Genomic DNA, 17940 nt, shown 5'->3' with positions numbered 1-17940 from the left:
TAAAAACTTTCATACAATAAGCTTAGCTTTTATTGATGTATATTTCTCCTTTACGACTACTACTCTTTTGTGTATACCTTGAAAGCTTTTCCGTCAACATTCCTGGGACTTTTCTTGAGAAAGGAAAGAAACAGATGTCGTGAAAGATCGTCAGGTGTTGTAACTTCCAGATATGTGTCCAAGAATTTTCGAAATCCTTCATAGTCAATTTCCTGAAAAATAAATTTTTATTTTTATTAATCTATTTTATCAAATTCTTCAAAGAGATATCAATGATATTATTTTATTTAAAACTTCTTTCACCATTAAACATTTTAATTAATAATTTTATTTACATTTTTATTATCTGATTTTATTTAGCAAAGAGATAAAGATAAAAAGACTATTTTTAAACTTTTTTTTTTTTCTTTCTATCTCTTCTTTTCATTTATATTAAACAATTTTTTATTAAATCTAATGTGAACGAGTTTCAGAAAGGAGCTTTTGAGCTTTGAAATGGCCTTTGAACAATCACTTTATCTTCATTTTTTCAAGAGTTGTAGAAGTTTAAAGTGAGCTTGTCATTCTAGACTCAACAACTTGAAATATATTTCGCTAAAAAAATTCTAATCATTCTAGTATTAAAATTATTGTTTAATTATATTATATTTTTAGTATCTGATGGTAGGTAGTTATAATGATTCAACTTCCAAGAATATCAAAGTTAAATTGTGCAACTTTTTCAAAATGTCAAAATATTGTCATTCAAGCACCAGAAAGAGAGAAAAAAAAAATGGAAACAGATTTCTCTCGTTATTTATATTTTCCAAAGTCGTTACAGAGTGAATAATGATGCAGTATGGTTGTCATAACAACAATGAAAAATAGCCTTCCATAAATATTAGATTATATTCATCACAACTTTCTGCTCACGAATATTTACTTTAGCTTAGTAAATAGCGTGATCAAGTATTTTACATAGGAAAAATACCAAGTGAAGTTTAAATAATTTAATTACGTTGAATTTAATTATTACTCCATGAACTTATCAGGAAAATATAAAAAATTAGCAATTGATCATTTTAAAAATCATGAGATAATAAAGAGTTGACTAACTTGTAAATAGTATCTCTATTTTTTTAATCAACTGTTAATCTGATATGGATGCTTACGGTCATATTTGTACAGCTATTCAGTTCTGGTTAACAAATGAACACGATTGTCTTCAGTGAGAATTCAACTAGGGTTGAATGATAGCATTGGAGATATTATACTTCTGTTTTTTTTTTTCAAATAAAAATGGAGATGAAGTTGCTAGAGTTTTTGATGAAGTAAAAGTGAATTAAGAAGTGGCAAATGAATTATTTCTGATAGCAGTGATGAAGCAGTTGATTACTTTCCTGATGATTTGTCATGTTGGAATGATCAGTGCACACCTTAAAGTTCAATCTAGAGTCCAAGAAATCATCAATTGTTTATCAGAAACTAGTAAGTTTTTTTTTTTTTAGAAAATATTTTCTGTTTCTCTAGTCTAAGATAACTGCATTGAAGGAAAAATATTGCTTTTGTAGAGACATGAATCAATTGCTTTAGCTCTCTCTTCTGAATGTTGTTTTTTTTTTTTTAGTATTACTCTGAATGAAATAATAGTTTGAGTATTCAGTTGGATGTCTATGAGTGTAATTCAAATATATGTTACAGCAATTTACCATTATCTTTCAAAGTAATAATAACAGTTATTTATCAGATATCTGCATATATTTAATGTTGATTTGCTTTCTTTAAGTTCTTTAGTGTTGGAACATTTGACACACTGCTAATCCAACAGCTTATGAATGTGTTGCTAGAAATATAATTTAATAAACCCATTGAAATAGATGCTAACGTGAATTCTAAATTCCTGATCCTTCTAGAAATATGTAAACAGTTTTCAGTTTAACTAGAGTAATCTTGCTGTAAAGATCAAATTGTGTGTATATTAAAATAAAGTCTCCAAATAATTATAATGGACATTTTTATGTTTATTTTAGATTAATGTTATCCTTAAAACGTGTTGAAATAACATTCATAAAGTGTGTTCAATGTAAAATCTTCATAAGCAAGTTATACATAAAGATTAGTATGATGTAGCAAAATCCTAAATACTATCAGAGTTTTAATTTCAAAGCCTTCATCAGCATAGTTTTGTGAAGAAGACTTTTTTCAAAATGACTCTATTAATACTAACTATTCTGAACATCACGTCATTGTTGTTAAAACTACAATATCGACATGACTGATAATATCATTTTAGCGATAGTAATAAGAAGTGATGTTAAAAGTAATATTTTTTTTTAATTTCTCAAAAACTATGTAGAGAAGAATGGAATTTAGGCTATGAAATTATTTAGCATTTATCTACATCACATTAAACTTTCATCAAAGTCTTATCATGTTGTAAAGTTTCTTGAAATTCTTGGAGTGGAATACTTTATCAAGATGACATTATAATTTAAGTTTATTTTTAATTATTAAGAAGGTATTTTTTTCAAGATTATTCATAATTAATAAAAACTATTTCGTCTGTTAAATCAGACTGATGATAAATCGCAAATAGGCAGACTGATGCTAAGTTGCAAATAGGCAGACTGATGATAAGTTGCAAATAGGCAGACTGATGCTAAGTCGCAAATAGGCAGACTGATGCTAAGTCGCAAATAGGCAGACTGATGATAAGTTGCTAATAGGCAGACTGATGATAAGTTGCTAATAGGCAGACTGATGCTAAGTTGCAAATAGGCAGACTGATGCTAAGTTGCAAATAGGCAGACTGATGCTAAGTCGCAAATAGGCAGACTGATGATAAGTTGCTAATAGGCAGACTAATGCTAAGTTGCAAATAGGCAGACTGATGCTAAATCGCAAATAGGCAGACTGATGATAAGTTGCTAATAGGCAGACTAATGCTAAGTTGCAAATAGGCAGACTGATGCTAAGTCGCAAATAGGCAGACTGATGATAAGTTGCTAATAGGCAGACTGATGCTAAGTTGCAAATAGGCAGACTGATGATAAGTCGCTAATAGGCAGACTGATGATAAGTCGCAAATAGGCAGACTGATGATAAGTCGCAAATAGGCAGACTGATGATAAGTTGCTAATAGGCAGACTGATGCTAAGTCGCAAATAGGCAGACTGATGCTAAATCGCAAATAGGCAGACTCCATATTTAATGATCATGAATATTTACTGAATATCAGTAGCACTCCTATCATCAAGTGAAACATAATTGTACTGATACTTCACTGAAACCAGTGAACAGTCACTGATTTGCATAGGGTTTTACTGATTCAGTTTAAAAAAGCAAAAAAAATTTTTCTTGTAATTATTATGAAATAAAACAAAAAAATTTTTTTAATAATTATAAAGGTCCTTTCGAAGCGTCCATTAATCGACTTATGAGCATGACAACTACCTAAATAAATTTATTAACACTGTAAATCTGTAAATTTTTTGAAGTATTTTATTTCACTGCACTTAAAGTGTCTCAATATGACACGTTACTTGTTCTAAATACATTGTAATTATTTTTCATGCATTAAATTTAAAAAACAATACGATATTCAGTTAAGACAAAGGATAAATATTCAGTTCAATTTTTCAACACTCACTTTTTCATTTATATAATTAATCATCTTGAATGTTTATTTCTAAAACTAAGTAGAGATAAATTTTCCAACTGTCTCTGCTTATTAAATACGTACCATAAACTATTCAAAGTACATTTGCAAGAGAAATATTTTTGTTGCAATGTCATCTTGAAGATATTTAAGAAACATTTGAAAATTTTCTTCATGTATTGTTAGATTTATTATTCTAGAAACATAAAACTTAAATAAAAAAAAAAGAAAAAGCACTTGGAATTATTATTTTATTTTTTTTTTTACAGGAACAAATGATAAAATTATGCATTCCAACTTATCTCAATCCTGTAGTTGTCACAGGAGATATAGGTCAACAATTACATTTATCTTCAAATTCAAACGACTCTTTATCCATAATTCTGGTAAACAATAAATTCTCAACAAACACCAACAATCAACAATGGTATCCAAAACGAGCAACCTTTATTATAACATTGGATATCCAAGATGAAAGCTTAAAAGACTATCTTTCGATATTAAATTTTTCTCCTTGGTGGAATGTCAAATCGTTTTTCATCTTCGTCAAAATTAACTCATGTGATGATGCCGCAAAAGTACTGAAGACAGCATGGGAAAAGCAGCTATTGTCATCTTTATTCCTATGTCATCAAACTGGAAATGACGTTGTCAAGTTGTATACCTATAATCCTTTCACAAATCGTGCTCCTGATCCTTGGGAAATATCAAAAGATGTCGATAATCTCCATCACCAGTGGACATTGTATGAACAGCCATTTCAATCTGGTATGTTAACATGACTGAAGCTAAAAATATCAAAAAACTTTTCCTTCATTTCATTCATTTCCTTCATTTTTATTCTTTCAAATCATCAAATACATCAATTAAATAATTTTATTTTTAAACATTTAATCCTTTAAGAAGGATTAGCTAATCCCAGAGATGATGTAAGTATTATTATTTCAATAAAATGTGATATTTATTATTTTAATTCAAAGCAGTATGATGCAATGTGGATGAAGTAGAGTTTGTTGAACTAGAATCATCAATTAGTTAGATAAAAAATAAATCAGTTTATACTATAAAGTGATAATCACTTGTATTAATGTTTATTTAATCAAAGTTCTAAGCTTAAGTAATTATTGTCTTGTTCTTGGCTAAATAGACAAGGATGGAACATTGACTTAGAAGTTGTTTGCGTGTTTGTTCATCTGTTATTCAATCAAGCAGACACTCGTTGACAAATCGACTAGGAATTCCGTGTCTAGTGGATTATTAGCTTCTGAATCATCATAAAAATTACTGATCAACAGACATAACTTATGGGGAATAAATTTTTATAAAAAATTATTAAGATTTATATTAATAGAGACTCCATTTGGAAACCTCTTAATCTCTACTTCTAGAAATATTAAATCGAGAAAATGGCTTATAGATTCTTGAGTAAGGTAAACTGCCTTAATTCCAGACACTTAAACTACATGACATTCATTTTGATAATATAAAAATATTAAATTATCAATTTACAAAATAAAACGTGCTATTATTAACTTTAATATTTGGTGATTATCAATCAATCATTAAAATATTTTTTATTCATATCTAAATATTTTTAAATTAAAATTTATGTTAAATTAAAATTTGTTAATAAAAGGATTGAGATTAAGTAGTGACTAACATATCCTTTATAAATCGCTTGAAAGGAAAAATATTCGCAATACTGATTTTAAGGATACGAGCATTCCATAGATAGCGTCAGGGAACTTTGTGACCGAAATTATTTTTTTTTATAAATAAAAAATATTTTTTTTTTTTTTTGGAAGATGTCTTAGAATGTCCCGCCTTCCCCTGCACTTAGCCACAGGGCCTTTGTACAGGGTCTGTTTGCACAGTACAGGCGGTCGTCTTATGTCTTAGGCCTGCAGGTTCCCTAGGTTCCCAAGTTGCCTTGGTTCCCTTCTGAGCCCCGAAACAGTCCCTGTCCCATTAAATTTGGAAATTTCATTGCAGAATAAGAAAGTATATAGATGAAAATATATAATTAAATCAATATTTTCTCAGTTATAAATAAACTATTGCTTAATGTTTAACAAAAATAACGACTATCCGGAATTAGCTAAAAAAAAAAATTAAAAACAAGTTATTTTTACTATTATGATAAATAAAATACTCAAATTTTACAAAAAATAACTCCATTTTTTCTTTTAAATTATTTAAAACAATTATTTTATTTATTTATTAGATATTTTATGATTTAAATAAGCAAACAGTGTTATCAAGATTTAAAGATAAATAAAAATATTTGATATTAAATAAAACTTGACAATTATAATTGATTAATTAAAAAATTATGAAACTTTTGATTATTTTATTTAACAAGAAATCTGAATTTATTTGTACCATTCAGTTTAAGTGTTTAACCTAACTTTTAATTCAACTTTATATATTTATTATTGCTAAAGTGAACTAGATTTTTTTTAATTATTAGCTACTACTTTGAAAACTTCTATAGATTAATTTTGAATTTTATTAAATGAAAGAATCTCTTTAATTGATTGACCAAGAAGTAAGAGATGTTACTTCAACTATACAATACTCTTCTAGTCTATCGTGTAACGTTTGCGTGACAATAACAGAGAATTAAAGTAATAAATCAATCTCAATAGATACCACCAAACTACATCAATTGACGTTAAAAATGCCTCGAGACAATCCTGAGGAATTTTCACATTGATTAGAACCATCATCAACATCAGCACACAAACCAAGATGTTATACACTTTTTTTTTCTCTAACTTTAAATTTGATTAACTCCTGAATTAATGGTCGTACATCAATGAACTAGAGCTCATTTTAAAGCTAAGAATGTCTTCTTTAAATTAAGATCCTTAAACTTGATAGTAAAATTATTTTATGATGTTCTAGGTCTAAACATGTGTACGAATCTCACATTCGACAGATTAAAGGAAATGGATGGCTATCGCATAAAAATGATTGGAATCCCATTGCCAGGATCAAAATGGGCACGAAACGAAACTTACAGTATCTCAAGTTTTACAACTCATATTCCATTTTACAACAGAAAATTTTTCCAAACGTTATTTTCTATCTGGAATGTGACTCCAATCATTAAATACGATGACTTTGGAACAATCGTCAATGGAACAGTGGTTGGATTTCTTCAAGATTTTACGACTGGTGTTTACGATCTGTCTTACACAGTATTCCGAATTGACAAGGCTTATAATTGGAGTGTAGCCTATCCATTTCGCCAGCTTTCATTGATGATTCAAACCCAAAAGCAAGATTTCTTGACCACTGAGGAGAAGATTTTATTATTCTACAGCTCCTGAATCCTGGTGCTAGCTATAGTTGTCTTCATCATTTCTACTGGGTTTGTCATGATTAATAAAAGCCAAGAATTCATCTCTGCTATGTTGGAGATGTTCAGGCTGTTAGTGGACACCAGCATGCAACAACCTTTGATCAATCATTCTGTTAGAATTTACTTCTTTGGAGTCTACTGGTTGATAACTGTTCTGAATGCATCATTCACTGGAAACTTGGCTACTTTTTTGACTAAACCAAGTCGGCCTACTGTGGAAACTATCCAGGACTTGAAGATCAAGAAGTATGATACTTATATTGAAGCAACGTTGCATGATATGATTGGACGTAAATTTCAGGTTGGTAATTAATTATTTTAGTAGACATAAAAAGTAGAGAGGTCCAGCTTATTTGTTCAGGAAGACTTAAAATACATTAATTTTATTGGAACCCAACAGGTTCTAGGTAATCATCTCCATGAAATAAATTTCCGAGACTGTCACAAGTATGTCGTAAAGAATCATCAAGCTGCATGCATTGCTTTGACATCTAGAGGATATAAACCAGCTTATCGGTATCAATTTCATTTGTCAAAACCACAACTACCAATGTACACATCTTTCATTGGATCCTTAGACTCGCCTTTTATTGAAAAAATCAGCAGGACATCATCATTGTTCATCGAATCTGGACTCCAAGCACACTGGGATCATCATGCTTCTTATCGCTTCATAAAAAATTTAACTGCTACTGAAAATCTAGAAACTTCACCCAGGTACAGGCCAATTAAAATGGAAGATATTCTGTTTGCTTTCAAGCTATTGTTTGTAGGTCTTGGACTATCCTTAGGTGTATTCATGGTGGAGTGTTGTGTTAATTATCAAGGAAGAAAACGAGTTAGAAAAAAAGTCAGAAGAATATTGAAGATGAAGTTTGTCAAGAATTGGTAATTAATTTAACTCTTCTTGACAATAGAGATTGCTATTGGCAATCTAAATTGCTTCTTTACATCTTGGAATTATTTAATACTTTGTAAGATCAGTGAAATATAGTTCAACATTTAAAAGCTCAACAAAGTAGTGATGGAAAAGAGGAAAGTAAAGTGGAACATTTAGATGTAGACTCTATTGTAATTCATAAATATTTTTTACCTTTCTCCTATTACTTTTTAAAATAAATAAATGTAATGTAATGATCTGTGTAGTAATTTTAACAGTAATTATCAGCTGAAAAATTTTTAATTATAACTCAGAAGAAGAAGAAGAAGTTGAAATGCCTAAAAGATTTATCAATTGAGAACTACTTAATTACTTTGTAATTAAATCGATAGAATGCCATAGTTATCTAATTACTTTCTGATACAATTAATAGCAATGTGAGAGCTCAGTTTCAGTTTTGCATTAATCAAGTATTTTAATTAATAAATTTTAGAAAAAGATCTTTCAAGAATTGATTAAAGTATTTATTTAAAAAAAAATGTATCAATTTATTATCAAAACTGTTGATGAACTGTTAAAAGAAAATGAATTAATGGTGATAAACTAAACTCAAACAGGCTTGTTATTTTAGAATAGATTATACCAACCCCTAATATTAGATTGTTATTATACAAATATTTTACCCTATACTTGTACACATCAGATAACAATATCCTGATTGATTGATCTATTTAATTTATATTAGAATGCTAATATCATAATCCTCGATTACCATATTGCCTCATATATCTAGAATCAATAAGTCTTATCGTATCACCTTGGTATTATAATAGTAATTATTTTAACATTGTTATCCACACTTTAATTACTTAAAAATAAATCTGTAAACAACATTTTGATATTTTTTTTTTTTTTTAATTTTAATATTAATTATTATTAAGCAAATAATAAGATTATTGTTATTAAAAATATTTTTATTATGTTGAAACTTTATTAATTGTTATAAATAAAATTTAATATTTAATATTTAGCTTTTTTTTCTTTTTTTAATTGTTCTTCAAAATTTTATTTTTATTGAATTAAAATATCGGTCTGAGTGGGATCCAATATAAACAATGTCTTATTTGTTATTAACAATATTTTAAAATCCATCGTAAAACCACTCACTGCAAATCTCAAATATAGAAGTGTTTTAAATTGAAACATTTAAAGTGTTTTAAAATAACGTCACCCATTTGATTAATATTTCAATCACTTTTTAGATACTTGGAAGTGTTTAAAAAGTGACTACAATGTTAATCAAATGGGTGACGTGATTTTAAAACACTTTAAGTGTTTTAAATTAAAATACTACGATTTGCAGTGCTGATATTATTGTTATTATGCTGTTATAAGCTTAGTATTGTGTATAACATTTTTATTTTTTACAATGACAAAGTTTTTTTTTTTAATGATATTTATAAACAATTAATGGATGTCTGAGGAACACGATAATAATAAAAAAAATGACTCCAATGATATTTAGAAGCTGCATGAGTAAATAGTACGATTCATTAATTGTCAAATTCAGCTGGTTTACTATTTTTCTAGTTAATTTTTATAAAAACTCTATCCAGTCTTAGTAACACATAATTGTGCGTTGAATTAAATCAATCTCAATTCGATATCATTATTTGTACAACGAATGTACACACACATACACACACTCTAAAAAATAATAGTTGAGTCCCATAGTTGGATTTACAATCCTGTGTTAATTTCTCATTGGACAGAAAATAGTTGGGCCCTTTTTCGAATTATTAATAATAAATCCAACTATATATTTCTTTCAGTGCACACAGATGTCTTTTTAAAAACCGTAGTACTCGACTCTAGGAACCTAAAAAAATCAGATCCATTATAATAACTTTCTACTTTAAAGTTAATTAATCCTAACTATTAACAACAAATTATTAAAAACTCTATATAAAGTGAACTCATTTGCTTGGTAATATTTTTCTATCACTCTTGGAATGTCTTTCCATCAATATTAATCAATAGAACATCTCAAAATAAATAATCGCAATAATTAAACAAAAGTGCCTCACAAATATTAACAATAAATTTTTATAATTTACCTTATAAAATAAATCTCAACTTTCCAATAAATTTAAATATATTTTTTCAATGAGCCACAATGAATGAAATGCAAGCTCTTTCATCCACTAAATTTCCTAGACTCTTAGATATTGATTAGCATCGAATTTTTTTTTTATTCATTTTATTGCTAATTTTATTGCTAAATAAAAATATCCCAACATAAATGAGTGGATAAAGAAAATTATAGATGGTGACGTGCAAAAAGAGGATGCGCAGTGACCTGGTTCCTATAGGAATTTAGTGACGCCTACTATGACGTCAGTCGTTGAAGCAATGACGTCACAATTTAATGTATATAAAACTCTTAACTGCAAATCGTAATGAATTTTTATTTTTCTTTAGACATTTTTATTACACAGAATATACTTTACAATTAAACTAAACACGTACATTTTTTTATTTTTTTTTTTTTTTATTATCTTATCAATAAATTAACTGACTCTATTTGTTTATAATATCTTCTCTTCACTATTATCTTCCTTCTAAGAAAAGAAAACTACCCTTCTTTAGATTGCAAGAAAATAAAAATAAATTAATTCTTTTTTTATTCGAAAAAAAAAATAACACTCAATTACCAGGAATTTCCTTATCGAAAAGCACAATACCCTAGTAACTGTCATCCATTGATGAAAAAATTGAAGGGTAAGGGATAAAAAAAAAAAAAGAGCAACAGTAAATCAAAATTTTTTTTTTTCAATGTCAAGAAAGATTACGCAAAAGCTTATGAATGAAAAAAGCATTAAGCAAAAATCTATTTTTCTTTCTTTATTTGATGGAGTAAAGGAAATGGCTGACCAGTGATTTAGCATAACTACTTGGTTCAATATGTGGTCATCAATTACATTTAATTGCTTGAAATTGGTATTGAAAAATAGATGACCAATATCCCTTTCTCATCACTAACAACCATATCACATCTCAAAGAGAATTTGTTAGTGACTAGATAAAAATAAAAAAAGTATACATTTCCTTTTGATTAAAATAAATATTTCCCTTTGATAAAGGGATCTTCAATTAGGGGTGGAAAAATTGACGATACAGATTGAGAAGCGATTTGATAAAGTTTTCGATAGATTGCATTACTGATTAACTTTGTTTTTATCTGTGTGTGTGTGTGTGTTTTTGTTTTTAGTACACCTGTTATTCATAGACACCCCTCTGATACATTTAAGAACTTAATCCAAAATTTAATCTGAAGTGAGGACGACTTTAGTTGAAGAGATTAAAACAATCAATACTTTTTCCAACTGGTTTAACATTTTTTTGTTCCTTCCAATCAACTAACTCAGTATTCAACGAGTTAATACGATAAAGAGGCGAAAGAAAAAAAAAATGTGAATGAAAAGGGCAAAAACTTGGATAAATAAAGAAGAAAAAGGGAGATGTGACCTACTTTTTAACATATAGGGTTATCTAGGAGTATTTAAAAATTACTTGGTATTTTATTCTGCAAACTGATAAGAATTATTTGTAATTATTGAAGAAGACTTTTTAATTGTTAAACAATATTTTGTAGCAATTAAAAAATCATATAACTATTAAGATATAAAATGGAATTAATGCAATTCATATTTTATTGTAAATTATGTGTGATTTTCTTAATATTAAATTTTATATATTTTTAATAATAATATATATTATAACTTAGTGTTTTTTATATATCTATATCACCTAGCTTTCTAAATTCCTCAAACCCTCTTTCCTACACTGATAGAAGAGATTTAAAAATTTGAAAAAAAAAAAAGGATTTTTTAATTATTAAAATCAATATTTTTTTTAACAATTAATAAATATTTTTATTTTATAACAATAAAAAAGCCTTGATTGTAAACCCATTAGTGGTTTTATAATAAATAAATCTTATTTTATCGTAAGGAAATATTTTTTAACAATTAATAAACCGACGTTCGTAACGCCATCTACCTTTCAATCAACCAGAACTGTTATATTTATTATTTCGCCCTTTATAACCTCACTTTTTGGGTTATGGATATTTTTTATTAATCGAAATATACATGAAATAAAACCAAATCCTAACCTCATTCGAATGTTATGCCATTTTATATTAAAAAAAAAATTATATAATTAAGAATAAAATGTGAATTATATAGGTTATATTACGTTTCTTAATAATAACGAAAAATAATTAAATGTTAAAAAATATTTTTTAACAGTCAAGAAGCCTCCTTTATTATAACAAATCTCTTCTATCACTGCTTTTTTTTCTAATAAACTCTTTTATTAATATATAATATTCTATCTTTTAAATTTTTCCACACTAGTGTCTTATCTTCAACTTTCCACACTAAAACTCATCATGGCTTTAAAACCAAATATTTTCCAAATATTTTATCTTTTCAATAAAGTGAATTTATATATGAAAAGTAGGTTTAAAGAGGTTTTAAAAAAGAAATACTAAATCATAAAAACATCATAAAAATCTTGACTTTAATATCCTCAAGCAGTAAAATAATTTCCCTTTATTCATAAAGAAGTGAAAAATCACAAAAAAAATATGTACACTAGATACAAAGAAGAAAGAGTCAACAATTTGGTGCCTAAAAATACAACCAAGGGGTGGCTTTAATTAACCTCGTTATAAACACTACACACCCTTCTTAAGTACACTGGAAATATATTTTTTTTTTTTGTTTATAATTATGACATATGGCGTTTATAGATTACTACTTTATCTATCAATTTAACTAACGATCGGAGTATATTTATTTTATTGGTATTCAATTGAAGAATAATACACGATGCTGTGAAGCATAAGGAGTGTAATAACCACATTACACTCAAATATCCTTCATTATATGACGTCGTAGAATGAACATTTCAATGTTGCTATGGATTCAATGATGCTATATTTAAAGAAATACACATGGTAAAAGAAAAATTGATATTGATAAATGTTGTTGATGTTTAAGATGCTGTGGCATCATACAAAATAGATATTTCAGTTAAAAAAAATGACGTCATTATTTTAAAAATATTTTAGTAATGGAAGATAAATAATTTATTCAGTAATTTTATACTATCGTGATTCCTTCATTTTTTATTTTGGCTCTAAAAAATCGAAAAATCATCCGATTTGAAGGATTTTTTTTTTAAAATCTTCGTTTTAAAGTCGGATTTGCAAAAAAAATACGGGGATAAAAAAAAATAAAAAATTACATTAATTTCAAAGCTTTAAATGAAATAAATAAACTTTAAATAAAGTCTTTAGATTTTTTTTCTTTAATCTACACAAAAAAAAAAACGTTTTCATATTTTTTTTCATAAATCCGTCGTAGAAACAAGGATTTAAAAAAAAATAAGTCTTTAATGATTCAATTGAAATGAATAAATAAATAAATAGAGAATTATGTGACAATAAATGAAATATTAATTGACTCGTTTTTTTTTTCTCTGAAAAATAAAAAAATCTGCCAACTAGTTCATAAATAATCATCTGATAAAGTTGACAAAGCTTCAAAAAGGCAGCTAAGTCATTTCTTTCTCGAAATATATTTATATAATCCGATTTTAATGAGAAAAAATGACACTATGGCAGTTGAAAAGTGAATATTTCAATTGAGAAATGCAAGTTTTAAGAAAAGCCTCTGTGAATATTTTTCATCATCTTTCTTATTTAAAAGTAAAGCAAGTGAAAATAAAAAAAGAAGAAAATAATAATAGATAAGAATTTAATTATTATAAAAAACTAGAAAAATGTATAAGACAGTTCTAATGAAAGGTACAAAGAGCAAAGAAACAAGGAAGATATTGGACGAGAGTTAAAGAAGGGATGAGGGTGTGGTTGCTTGGAAACGTGACGTCATTCTTGACGTAGTGTTGGCATTCAGTGTGACAGAATGAGTAGATAGAGGAATACGAAATTTAGTTAATATTATGCACATCCAAGGATTATTGTCCTGATTACTTTATTTCGATCGATACATATTTTACATATGTATACTGATTAATCATTTACATTTACATCTACCAAATTAATTCTACATTTTAATTCATCTATAAATTCATTCAAAAGTAATAATCTATTTTAAATAAATAGTTATAATTATAAATAATGGAACATTAATCAGCAATAATAGTGGACAATATTAACTAAATGATAATAATAAACAATGATATGCAAGTAATAACGAGTAAACAATAATAATAATAATGAGAAACTTAATTTTTAATAATCAGTATTTGTTAATTGATGTGTACTTTTAATCAAAACTGTTAATTAGATCCAATCATTTTAACTAGAAAGTTGATCCATTTTTTTAAACTGAATCAGTGAAAATTCACTGATTGATTTAAAAGAGCAATTTTGCTTGTTTGAATTTTTTTTTTTTTTTAATGCTACTCCTAGCTTTCTTGTCGGTAACTTCGATCAAGGATTTAGTATTTATGTAAATCTCAATTATTATAATAATTGAATCTAATAATTATAATTAGAAAGCTAATTACTTTTTTAAACTCAATCAGTGAAAATTCAATGATTGATTTAAAAGAGAAATTTTGCTTGTTTGAATTCTTTTTTTTAAAGCAACTCAAAGCTTGGATTTTTAATAAAATTCTTCAACAATTATTGATTATTAATTAAACAAATCGAGTAAGGTTATTTCAGATCATTTATGGGTTTTCCATGTATTCAGCTATTATGACCTGAGTTAAACCTATTGTAGGTATCATTAAGCTAACTATTTAATTCAGAACATAACTAAAACAAAGTACACTCGCCTTTTTTTGTTTGTTATCTTCAATTGTTTGAATAAAATTATTTACATGAATTTATATAAAAGTTTAAACTCAAAAAAAAAAAAAAATTAAATTCTACAACAAAGCTTTTTGATATTCTTTAGTTTACATTCCATTGATGTAAAGTCGTTATAAATAATTTGATTTGAGAATTATTACATCAGCAAACACTATTCTATAGTATATTTAATAAAATTATTATTCTAATTCTAATTTAATTCCACTATTTACATTTATTTATAATTAATATACAGATAAAGAAATATTTCATATTTAATTGTTGATTTTAGTTGAATATTTGTAATGTTAATTATACACAGTTTGTCGGTAATTAAGGAAATTAAGTAAACTTCAAACTGAGAAATAAACATAAAAACAAAAATATATTTTCTACCTCTAAACTTTCAAACTTAACTTCTAGTAATAAAAATTCACGTTGATTCAACCAAGTTTGATACTTTAATCCTCTGTGTACTTGAATCAAGAAGGACTGAAAGTTTAAAAAATTTTTTAAATATTCAAGTTTTCCGTTATTTTCTTATCAACTTTTATCTTCACACAAACTATTATAAATCACGATATATATTCAATTTTTTTTACAAACTTGACACTTTTCCAACACACTTTTATATGTAAAAAATGCTTAATAAAAATAAATATTTGAAAAAGGAAAATATTTTGTTTAATATTAATTAGATTAAAATAAAGAGAAAAATTTTAATTAATGAATAGTAAACAATTTAAAATGATTTCGTCAGAATAAAACTATTTATTTATTTTTTTTAATTCAAAAAAAAAAAAAAAAATTGTGATTCCAAGGTGAAATTTCAATGTTTATAAATATTTAAATTCAAATAGCAAAGACAAAAAAAAAAATGGAGCCTTCAAATGTATTCCTATCAAACATCAATAATGCATATCCACAGATGCATATCTTCAGCGAAAATATAAAAAAGAAAATAATGCAGTAAATATTTAACTGATTACTAAAATATATACATATATATAAAGAAGACTACTGAATTATTATAAAGATTTTGACACTCATTTCAAAAAGCATTAGGTAAAATAATATAAATAAATATGAGTCTAGAATAAAATTTAAAAACTGGAAAAAAGCGAATGAAAGATATTTAAAAAAATATATATATACATAAAATGAAATATTGAATATCTTGGCATGATTTATGCAACTGTCTGCATACAAAACTATTTATCTAGATATTTACTACCACGTCATGCACACTAACAACTGGATGAAACTGGAACTAAAAAAAAAAATGGTTAAAGATGATGCAAAAGAGTACAAAAGTTTCCCCGCCATACGCATCAGATAGCAAAAATTAATTAACACCTATTGAATTCACTGAAATACCGACTGTCGGTACATTGAATAATCGATTTATCGATATTTTACAAAAAATAATCAATTCAAACAATTCTCACGATTTTATAATGTAAATATAAATGATTAATTGATTAATTGGTTTTAACAAACGTTTGACGTCATCAGGTTCGTTAATGTCTTTTTGAACCCTCCATCAACATACAAACACAAACATACACACACTTGATGTTATCGTTATGTTTGGTTATAGAAGAAACTACATAACAATGCATCAAATGACTTTTTTTCCTTTTTATTTCACATTTTATCACATTTTTTATGATCATCTCGACCTTTTTTTCCACAGAAGAGCGTGAACGGTTATACAATCAGCATGAATGTAAGACAAAATACAATAAGGGGATGATGATAGAGAGTTATTGATTGATGTAATCATTTTAATAACAATCGAGTTGGTGAAAAAGACTAGATAAGTGTTTAAGTCAGCAGAAGAATTTTCGTTTTTTTTTTTTTAACGTCATTTTATTCAATCTGATCAAGATTTTTATGCTCCTTTGATTTTGATAATATCCAATTGGATAATATTCCATGCGAAAAAATTGATTCAATTTTAGTTTTGGATTGGGAAATTTTAAAAGAAAAGAATTATTTTTTGTCAAAATATTCAGCAGCTTTCTAATGGCTTTCATTTTGAAATCAACACAATTTTTTTTTGTATTTTCAAAAATATATAAAGCTCAGTGTGTATTAAAATTGACGAGCTTTGGCGCAATTTGCCTTTAAAATATTTTCAAAAAACTTTTCTAAATTCAAAAAAGCTCATAAAAGCTTTCAAATCATTTTGAGAAAATAAAATGATTATTTATTTTTCTCAAATAATGTTTTTACGATGTTAGGAATAAGAAATTTTTTATTATAATAAATAAATTGAAAGTAAAGCCTTTGAGCTTTTTAAAAAAATCTTAATTTAATTCAAAGAATGACTCAAAAGCTTTTAAATAATTATTTGATAATTAATTTTGTTTATAAATATTTTTTAGGACTCTAAAATCAGATGTATTTAATTAAAAAGCTTTGAAAGATTCGAGCTTTAGAGCTTTTTAACATTGCTTAACTTGTTTATTAAAAAAAGCTTTTGAGAGATTTAAACGTGACTGAATTATTATTATTATTTTTGATATGTAAATATTTCTTTGAACCTAAACTTTAAAGGATTTTTTTTTCTTCTATTAAGAGATCAAAAAGTTGAGCTTTTAAGCTTCCGAAATGCACCACTAGATCATTGATGTTCGCCAATTTGCCACAGAAGGATGGCTTGTTTGGAATTCTTTCAATTTCTCTCAGTATTCTTTTACTACTCTTTTGAATCGCAAACTTAAAAATCCGTTTTTTTTAGGTTATCTCACTAAACCGTAGAGAGATATATTTATGTTGTATTAAGACTGAATGAGCCCTGAATGATGACTGCATCGATAAACGATATTTATGCTTATCTATACGATGCATTCACACGAAGACAATTGAACTGAATATTCCAGGCAGCTTTGTGTTCACTGAACAAGAAAAATTTTGTAAATAAATAGAATACTAAAATATGGATATTTCTATACGCCCATATTTTTCCTACTATCAGTAACAATTATGTTTTCATTGTCAAGAAAATTTTATGAAAGAGTTTAATGAATAATTCAAACCATAAAATGACTTTTTTATAAAAAGCACAAAATTAGAGCTTTTTTTTTTTGACTCGAAATTTTGAATTTTTTTTTTTTCTCTTCATACCAAAGGTGGAATGAAAAAATATAAAACTAAGT

At 26.5% G+C, this 17940-nt stretch overlaps 2 protein-coding genes across 2 annotated transcripts in view; one reads left to right on the top strand and one right to left on the bottom strand.

The window, feature by feature from the left end:
* Window positions 1-77: 77 nt before the first annotated feature.
* The window catches only part of LOC118067145 (diacylglycerol kinase 1-like), a gene marked incomplete at its 3' end in the record, with an annotated part of 40656 nt that continues 22793 nt past the window's right edge, over window positions 78-17940 (bottom strand). The window contains exon 4 of the mRNA XM_035083734.1: window positions 78-212. Within this exon, the coding sequence (XP_034939625.1) occupies window positions 78-212 (135 nt within the window). The remainder of the gene's footprint in view (window positions 213-17940) is intronic.
* LOC118067143 (uncharacterized) lies at window positions 6677-8320 on the top strand. Its single transcript, XM_035083732.1, has 2 exons — window positions 6677-7305; window positions 7405-8320. Exons 1-2 carry the CDS (start codon window positions 7021-7023, stop codon window positions 7894-7896), a joined length of 777 nt encoding a protein of 258 aa, XP_034939623.1. The 5' UTR covers window positions 6677-7020; the 3' UTR covers window positions 7897-8320.

This window comes from Chelonus insularis, unplaced genomic scaffold (assembly GCF_013357705.1).
Source record: "Chelonus insularis isolate UGA/USDA-ARS -01 unplaced genomic scaffold, ASM1335770v1 contig_365_pilon, whole genome shotgun sequence".
NCBI classification, from domain to species: domain Eukaryota; kingdom Metazoa; phylum Arthropoda; class Insecta; order Hymenoptera; family Braconidae; genus Chelonus; species Chelonus insularis.
The sequence above is the reverse complement of the archived record's forward strand: the minus strand, read 5'-3'. Positions and strand labels throughout refer to the sequence as shown.

Coding starts and splice junctions, on each gene's coding strand:
- LOC118067143 (XM_035083732.1), top strand. CDS start 7,021: ATGATTAATAAAAGCCAAGAATTCATCTCTGCTATGTTGGAGATGTTC. Junction 7,306..7,404: donor TGATTGGACGTAAATTTCAG/GTTGGTAATTAA, acceptor GGAACCCAACAG/GTTCTAGGTAATCATCTCCA.